General features: G+C 49.4%; 1 protein-coding gene across 1 annotated transcript; it reads right to left on the bottom strand.

Moving 5' to 3' along the window:
• Nucleotides 1–2,329: 2,329 nt before the first annotated feature.
• On the bottom strand, nucleotides 2,330–5,081 carry LOC146890528 (nuclear autoantigen Sp-100-like). Its single transcript, XM_087900961.1, has 3 exons — nucleotides 5,018–5,081; nucleotides 3,546–3,614; nucleotides 2,330–2,829 (listed from the first exon to the last, which is right to left on the bottom strand). The coding sequence occupies exons 1-3, from the start codon at nucleotides 5,079–5,081 to the stop codon at nucleotides 2,330–2,332; spliced, it is 633 nt and encodes a 210-aa protein (XP_087757087.1).
• Between the last annotated feature and the right edge of the window lie 3,991 nt (nucleotides 5,082–9,072).

Raw genomic sequence — 9,072 nt, 5'->3', positions numbered from 1 at the left:
TGAGGGCTGCAGCATCAAGTCTATCCTTCTGGGCCATCCTTCTGGGAGTCTGGGCCTAAGCTGGGGTGGGACAGGAAGCCAGACCGGGTGACTGTGAGCAGTGGTGTTGGCATGGCCGCCCCAGGCCTGGGTCCCTGGGATGTGTGGTTAACAGGGGCCATGTCACCTTAGAATGGGGGTTTGTGGGAAGACGCCAGAGACAGTCTGCCAGGGTGTCCCCAACGTCTGTAGACCTGGACAGTGGAGGTGGAAGATGTATGGGGTAAACATACATCTTTTTTACGTATGAGAGAGCGGGCTGGGTCTCTTCTGCTCTGAAAGATGAAGCTTCCAGAACCTTCTCTCAGGTCTTAGAAATTTTTATTTGCCATTCCACAGGAACATGCACATCTCTCAGGCTTCATGAGTGGCAGGGCTCCCAAGAAACTTAAGAGTTTTTTCCCTTCAGGGTGTGGGGTGCTTGAATGTTGATAGCTCAGAATATTATGGAAATGTTGAGTTTAGATAAAATTGAAAAACAAGACCTCAAATACTTCCTGGTCACTTCCTGGAAACCTCCCTTCCCTGTTCTTGTGAATTTCCCAGGATGTATGTTCATTTTCATTTATCGAAAATTCAATGTTAAACACAAATAAAACAACCAGGGTAAAAGATTCGTTCCTCCTTGGGAGACCTGTGCTTGGTGGTGTCTTGGGGGATGTCCTCTGAGCACATTCTCTGACTTCAGAAGCAGTAAACTTGTAAATGTTTTAAAAAAAATATAGTGGAAAAAAAAACCAAGTGAAATCAACATGCAACCATTTTATTTTCATGGGCCATGGATCACGAGAGTTTCCTGCTGAAGGACTACGCTTCCCAGCTTCCCCCGTGGACTGTGGGAGTCCTATCTGTCCCCTCTGCTCCTATAAGAAGCTGCGTTCCGTCTTCCCCTGTAGACATTTTGGTTCCTGTGGGTGCCGAGATGCCCTCTAGCTGTGGATAAACGTGGTCCTGCCTGACCTCAGACCAAGCCTCTCTTTCTTTATGCTCATTCCCTCTCTCATGCCAGCTGCTTTTTTTTTTTTAAATAATAATCTAACATATGATGCCAAAACCCAGGATGGGAAATCTGAGCCTACTCGTGGTGCAAGCCCACCCACGGACCAATGTGTCTGGCTCTCATTGCTCCCCAGCCCAGTAGGGTCACTTGCTTCTCTCCAGAAGCTTTCTGCTTTCATTCTGTCCTCCCTTTCTTTCTCACCGTATTGCCCTGACACGGTCTGACTTAGGTGAGAGGCCATGCTGCATTCAACCAGGATCCTCACACAACATAGCAAAATGCTGGAACAATGGAATCTTCTGGACCTAAAACGGAGGTGCCCTCGTTAGGTTTGGTGGGGGTTGCTCACTGGAACATTCCTAAGGCCCACTGGGTCGAAGGTACTGGAGACTTTTCACGGCTGTGAGATTACTCATTCAGCTGAATGCTCTTGACCACTAGCCCTGTGGCTCATTAACCCTGGGATTATACAGGTTGGGGATGTCTCCTTATGTTTCAGGTGCATTTTTTGGTCATTTCCATATCTAGAAAACATTCAACACAACTGTACATTGACCCCTGTCTGACCCTTGGTCCTGGGTCCAGCCATGGGTTCCAAATTTTATGTACCAAAAGATACTCCTTGGACCTGTTTGGAGGGCTAATTTAAAGGAGATTAAATTTAGGAGCTGGTGACTCTTCTTTGACTTTCAGTGCAAGTCTGAACTCAATATACATTGGACAAATGGCCACTGCTGGTCCAAATGTGGAACTTTTGATTTCTAATACCTAATTTAGTTTAAGTAACTCCATAAGTCAGAATGACAGTGTAGTCCAAGGTCCCTTAGCCCGTAAAACTCACAGTTCACTTTATTCTTTCTCAAGGCGCTGGCTTACAACCACACCAGAGCCAGGATGCCCACCATTTCTGCTGGGCCTCCAAACTTGCATCCTCATAGAATTCTTTACCTTGTGTTTTTGTTTGTTTGTTTTTTGTCTACTTGTGCTTCTGCCTCTCCAAACCTTGAAAATCCTGTTTGTATCTTATTTTCTTTAAACATTTCATATTTTTTCTTTAAAGGGAATGAGTTGTATGGGGAGAGGTTGCTAAATGCTTTACAGGCAAGGAAAAAAAGAGAGTGCTGCAGCCAACTTATCCGCCATCCTCACCCTCATCCTCATCGTCTTCCTCTTCCCCAGTGTCTTCCCTCAGCCCTGGCCACCCCCTTCTCCACTGCGTCAGGATTTTCATCTGGCTCTGTCGGCAGCAATATCCTTTTCGTTTTCCCCTTCAGCCTGGCAGCCTTCTCCTCACAGGGCTGCTTGTCGTCTGCAGCAGTGTTGCTCCACAGGGCTCCCCGTTTCTGCAGCACCACCGATGGATAAGCCAGGAGAGTCTCCTTTGAGCTGTGGGCCACACTCAGCACAGACTAAGAAGGCTGAAGCGGCCTCTTGAGTGCGCTGGGGTCCTTGAACTTCTCTTTGGTCTTCTACTTTGTGAGGGATGTAGGTTTTTACTTCTCTCTCACAACAAGGCTTGTCAGCGTTTGCCATGTCTTCAGTTTCCCCCTTTTCTCTGGTGGACGTGGTCTTCCACTTCCCCGACCACTTCTTAGAGAACTCTGAGAAGTTGACAAAAGCATCTGGGCGCTTCTTCTTGTCCTCCCTGAATTTGCACAAAGAATGCCTGTGAGGACATTCTGCCTCCTGGCTCCTTATCTCTCCTTTGCCCGTGCTTAGTTCATCTTCCTCCACGAGGTACAGAGTTCCCCAGTGCCCGGCCAGCTCCTGCTCACCGCAGCGCTGTCTCCCTGGAGCTCAATATACTGCAGTGGCTGAGAGCACGAACCAGATGTGGCCGCCCTCCTCTCTCTGCTCTGTAACATTCTCCTGCTTGTTTCTTTAGGTGCTAGGAGCAAGAGCTTGTCAGGTAGTCTGCTCCTATCTGCAGATACACACCAGCTTCTTACAGACATGGAGATCACCGGCTTCAGTCTTACAGAGATTTGGAAGTCTTTTGGGTATAGAGAATATTGAAAATTGTTTCATGCTGACCTACTCTATGGAGAAAACCATCTTGGGGTTGGATTTTGGTCTACCTGCTCCAGGTTCAAGCATGCTTGTTTAGAAGTTTCCTCCAAAGTCTCTGTCCTGGGTCAGGGGGGCCACCTGACTGTGACAGGGAGAAGGGGAGAAAAACGGAGCAGCCTGGGTGCCTTAAAACAGCTTCCCATAGTGTTCACACACAGCAAGGTGTTCAGCTCTCAATGCCCCTCCCCACCCCACTTACCTTGGTTTTGTTTGCTAACTTTAAAGCTTTTGTTAAACCTTTAACTTTCTGTATTTTAGGATTTGTGAGTTCTTTGGGTATGATTTAAAAAGCATGTATAAATAATATTAATTTGCTATAGCAGACCATGTTGGTAACTGGGATTCAGCTCTTGTTCAGTAAATGGGTGTGTGCCAGATGGGCTCACTTGGAATACCATGTGGCTTGCTGCCATCTTGACTAATAACTGAGGCTCACCTTGGAGCACATACCAGTCATGTGACTTGTCACCGTTTTGGCAGTCATGTGATTCAGCCACCATCTTTACTAAGGAGTGAGGAAAGGGCAAGTCTCCAAGTAGTGGTGGTGCATGCCTTTAATCCCAGCACTTGGGAGGCAGAGGCAGGTGGATCTCTGTGAGTTCAAGGCCAGCCTGGTCTACAAGAACTAGTTCCAGGACAGGCTCACCCAAGGGCTCACACACCTGTAAATCAGGGCTATCTGTGAGCTGGTGGCTGTTTCGGCAGTCCTGGTGGCAGCGGGGTGGCCATGACTGGGCATTGCTAGTCTTTTGGCGCCATTAACCTAGAGAGCTGTGCTGTGATGTCCCTCACCTAAACAAGGGTTTCTTCTTCTGTGGGCTTGAGAGAGAATATCCCTCCCACTGCTGCTTCATTCATACCCCTAACCCAAATTCTTGCTAAAAGTTGAAAGGGCATTATAGAAACGATCTGTCTATTAGTACAGAGGGAAGAGAGTGAGACCTTTGGCCGGAAGACCAGTGTGATATTCTAGCACAGTTCTGACGAGTTTAAGTTACGTTGTCTGCGTAGTCTTGGGGTCCTAGTTGAGAAATTATCATCCCAGAAGGGTGACTCCCTCACTGAGCACCATGGATGCAGTCCCTACCCTGGGTGGTGGGTGGTGCTTCACAGATTTCCCATGGATTGAACCCAACTGAAGATGAGCACACAATCTCAAATCACAAAACCCATGAGGAATGAACTCACCAGGAGCCGTGGTCCCTGTAGTGTCAAATGCGAGGACAATGCGGGATGTCGCAGGAAAGGAAGGAAGAGGTGCTTGATGGGAAACTGAAATGTAGCAATGGGTGGCACCATGCAAGAATGGGAAGACGGGAGGGGGCAAGCAGACTATCCATTAGTGAAAATATTTCAAGGAGTTGCTGACCATGAAGATCACGGTGCACTGAGATGATGGCAGAAGGCTGGAATGTGTCCATCAGCTCCAAAGTCCTTGTTCTCTGTGTGAGGCTTCACTTGAGGGCCGGGAGCTCAGCGGTGGCCTGGGCACTGACTGCCTGTTTCCATGCTTCTGGACTTTGACATAATCACAGAGGGACACTCACAACACTGTTAAATGTCGCAGGACTTCAAGCTCATGCCTGTTGGTGGCTCCAAGGCCTGGCTTGAGGGGCTACTATCCGGCCAGGTGCCTGGGACACTCCAACACATTGTTCAGGGATTGATTCTTATTCTTGCCACGGCCAAGCACCAGCCCATGCCCTCTGATGGGAGTGGAGTGCCCCGTGGAAATACTTTCCAGAAGAGAGAGTTACCACCACCACAAATGAGATTTACTTAGATTTTAGAGAGGATGGGATTTCCCTGCCCATTAGTTACTTTTAGGGAATTTTTGCCAAAGATCATGACGCATAGACAGAGTCAGTGCCTGCACACGCCAGGCCTGCCCAACTCCTCCATTCTTACCAGGGTCCTTCCTCTCCTCCTCCTGGGCATTAGCTGAGCTCTGCTCCCCATCCCTGTGTCCCATCCCCCTCCCACAACCCCATCCATACAGTGTCATCCCTGAGGCTAGACCTTGAGGGAGGAGCGGCCACTGAAATCCTCTTTTCTTTGCCCTAGGGCTGTCAGGGAGATGAGCCTATACGTCTCTTTTCCAAGCCAGGCAATGGTGTGTGTGTGTGTGTGTGTGTGTGTGTGTGTAGGGTGTGCCAGAGACTTTCGAGGGGCCACTGATGGTTGGGGCATATGGAGGCTGTGTGAGTGTCCATGGTTCTGTCTGCACAGCTGCGAGGGAAGGGAGATGTGTACGTTACGGGTGATAGACACGGGGAGATGGGCCTGTGAGATAGGGCCGGTAAACACAATGACAAGGGAGAGGCCTGGCTTGTCTCCTCCTAAGCAGGATCACAAGACCCTTCTGCAGCTGAGCAAATATCCACGAGGCCCATGGCTAGCACCGAAAACCCCAGGAGGAGCCAGGGTAAACATGGGGATGGCTAGGAACGCACAAGGCCACACAATAATCTAGGATTACTCCAGCACACCTGAATGGCTGCTAGAATTGGAGAAGGCCCCCGTGGGGAACTGCTTTAAAAAGGTCTGGATTGGGTTCCAGGTTCAGACTTGAGTACACATTAGCATCCATGAAGGAGGACAAGGAATCAATGGGCTCTGTTTCATTAACGTTTTCCAGGGGACCTGTAAGTCAGCCTCAAAGGCAATGGGGGCTCTTTACAAACTACTGGAGGGTACTTAGTATGGAAGCTCCTGTCACCATTGGGCAGTCCTCATGGTGTGACCATCATGGTGCAGCCTCTATGTTTCTAGCTAGTCTAAGCCTAGAATGCAACCCGAACTATTTCATGAGTGTGTATGTGTACGTGTGTGTGCGTGTGCATATGTGTGTGTGTGTGTGTGTGTGTGTGTATGTGCACACTGGCCTGTGTATGTACCTTTAGGAGCCCGAGGTCCACATTGAATATCTTTCTCTATTGCTCTCCACTTTGACTTTGAGGCAGGGTCCTTCACTAATTGACAATGCTGACTGCCTTTGAGCTATGGAAATCCACCTGTCTTTTCCTCCCTCTGTTAGCCTTGAAATTATACATGTGTGTGGCCATGCAGCTTTTTACGTGGGCACTGGGGATCAAACTCAGGTCCTTACGATCGAGTAGCAAGCTCATTATGCATGGAGGAATCTCCCCAGCCATCTTACACATCCCCCCTTGGTTTGACATTGGGGATGCATTATAACATGCGTATTATAAATGTAGGTTTGACTGAGAGCTCATGTAGCATGTTCTCACCATCAGGATCTTGTGCCACATGTACTGGGTGACTTGGAGCTTGTTCCCACATGCCTGGGGTACAATAGGATGCCCTCATTCAGCTCGGTTGGTGCTGCCACCGATGTCAGAAGGTGCCTCCTGCCTGCTTTGGGGTTTGAAGAGCCACTGAATTCTATAACCTGCCACAAACTCTCGTCCCCACAGCCAAAGGAGGAGTGTTCCTCAGAGCGTTGTAGGAGGTTTATGGGGGAGCTCTGCAGCAGAAATGCCTGCAGAGACAGCTGGACCAGCCATGCCAGAAGTAAAACAGTGTACAGGAGGCGTTAGGAGTCGAAAGCTTTAGGATCTAGGCTCAGACTCGGGTTGTGACCACGCAGCGCACACACCAGAGGTTTGAGGCAGAGCACCGGCTTTGAGCTCCTCCAGGAAAGCAGACAGCCACACTGTGCAGTGGGGATGGAGGTGGGGCAGATGTTTTATAAAAGGTGGTCATAGGCCTCTGCTTAGCCTATGAGGGGGTGGCACGTGTCCCTACTCTCTCCTTGGCTGAGAGCCGAAGGACGTGGCAGGTGTGTGGGCTTTGTCATGTGAGATGACTGGGTAAGTATGCATGAGGTTCCTGGGGTCAGGGTAGCAGGTTTGAGCCTTAGTGTGGCCTGCAGTCCTTTCCAGATAAGCTGTGCTGAGAGAGCCCAGTGTGGGAGATGGGGTTAAAGAGAGAGTCTTTCCTTGGCTGCCCTGCAGGGACATCTGGAATGGGACTAAGTCCATGGGTCTAACTTAGGGGTGTCATTCACCCCCACACACCCAGAGGGGGAAACCCTGGTCTTCAGTACTTGTGAGCATGGCATTATCTAACAATGGGTCAGTGTGGACCCAAACCCAATATGCTCAGAATCCTCACGGGAATGGAAATTTGACCTAAAAACAAGGTGAGGAGAAGCCGAGGCCATGAGGGTCCAGGGAGAGAGATGGTGGAATTCCCCTTCCAGATGGAACCAATCAACCCACTGTGAGCATGGACTCCGTCCCCCAAAGAAGACAAGATGACTTAGTCTTATTTATAACCTTTTCCCCCAGCAAGCCATAGCAGTAAGTTGGAATGTGACCTTCCCTGGCCTTACAGTTAGTTTCAAGTAAGCAGGGCTTGGGGAACCTGGGGAGGAAGCCTCAGATTTGGAGGGGACTCCATGAACAGTGTCATCATTGGTGCATTCCCCATGGAAAATGAGCTTCGGCCTTGCACAAGCCACCCCAGGGCAGCATGCCACTGAGGAAGGCTTGCTGGAGAGTGGTGTGTGCTCTTTGTCCAATCTGGGTCCTGGGAGCCTGGGACAGCCTGTTCTGTCACCCAGCCTAGACGTCTTGGCAAGTGCCAGGCTGGTGGAAAAAGCTGACTCAAAAAATAAGGAGCAAAGCACCTGCAGAATGACAGCCCAGGCTGCTCTCCGGCCACCACACATGTCCGTGTACACAAGGCATCTGCACACACACACACGTGAAAGCCGCACACACACGTGATAGCCGTGCGCACACACACACGTGATAGCCGTGCACACAAATAAGCACATACACATCCACACAAAATACGCTAGTTAGGAAATCAGATTCTGGCTGGTATTTGCTTATTTAAATTCTGTAAAGTAGCTGGCTTTGTACACTAAAAGTGAAAGAAGAGTTGCATGTAATACCCTTCCTTCCTTCCTGTCTTCCACCAGCCCTCTCTCCCTCCCTTTTCCCCTCCCCCTCTTTTTCTTTATGAGCTATTGCCATAGAGGGAAATCTACCTTTTAAAAAATACTCCTTGAATTCGATGTGCCTAACTCTTCAACTTTTACATTAATGTACATTTTTCTTTATATTTAATTTCCGTGACAGCCAAATTGCACGCCCTTAATTAAATTAACACAAATTAGACTTGAAAGGAGTTGAGAAGTGAAAATTCAGGTTGTTTCTTAAAAGCTTTCTTACTGCTGAGGCATTCTGGGAAACAAAAAAGACCTCTTCCTTTGAAATGACACCAATTAACCACACGATGGCTTCACACTGCTCACCTTCCCTGAGTGGGGGTGAGGCCACAAGGTGCTGGACCTTAAGGGCCAGGCGTCAGGCTCTAAGACATATGGTCAGCAGTCAGAGGGAGGAGACTGGGTTTGGGGTCCCAGCCTTGCCTAAGGCAGCCCTGTCTGCAAGCCTTAGAGAATGGTCTAGACTTGTACGGTGAGGTTCAGGCATCACAGAGCCTGGGACTCAGATCTTCCCATATTTGCCTTCAAGCCCTTTGGTAAGATCCCTTGTCCTGCTGCAGGGAGCCAGACCTCTTCCATAATGCCTTCCCTGCCCAGCAAGCCCTGCACTCACCCCATTGCCCTGCAGCAGGTATCCGTCTCTCCAGGGCAGGGGCTCTCTCCTCCTGCTCTGGTTTCATTCACCCAGGGACACTGAGCATACAGCCAGCAAGATTTCAGGAGTCTGGCGGTGACTGCTTGGCTTCCATGGCCTTCCCCATGCTTTGCCAGGGGCCATCTTCCTAGCTGGAACTGCCATCACAACATCTTTAAAGCTCTCTCTCTCTCTCTCTCTCTCTCTCTCTCTCTCTCTCTCTTTCTCTCTCTTCCCTAGAGACCTTGCAACAGAAGTGGGCAGGGTTGTCTGTGTCCTAACCAGATTCCTGGGCTGCGGTGAATGCTTGCTTAGTATGTATGAGCATTGATCTGGCTTTTTAATCTC

The sequence above is a fragment of the Myodes glareolus genome, chromosome 23 (assembly GCF_982192425.1).
Source record: "Myodes glareolus chromosome 23, mMyoGla1.1, whole genome shotgun sequence".
Taxonomy (NCBI): domain Eukaryota; kingdom Metazoa; phylum Chordata; class Mammalia; order Rodentia; family Cricetidae; genus Myodes; species Myodes glareolus.
This window is presented reverse-complemented; position numbering and strand designations above follow the sequence as displayed.

Coding starts and splice junctions, on each gene's coding strand:
- LOC146890528 (XM_087900961.1), bottom strand. CDS start 5,081: ATGGGACACAGGGATGGGGAGCAGAGCTCAGCTAATGCCCAGGAGGAG. Junction 3,615..5,017: donor GGAGGAGAGGAAGGACCCTG/GTAAGAATGGAG, acceptor CTCACTCCTTAG/TAAAGATGGTGGCTGAATCA. Junction 2,830..3,545: donor TGACTGGTATGTGCTCCAAG/GTGAGCCTCAGT, acceptor ATTGAGCTCCAG/GGAGACAGCGCTGCGGTGAG.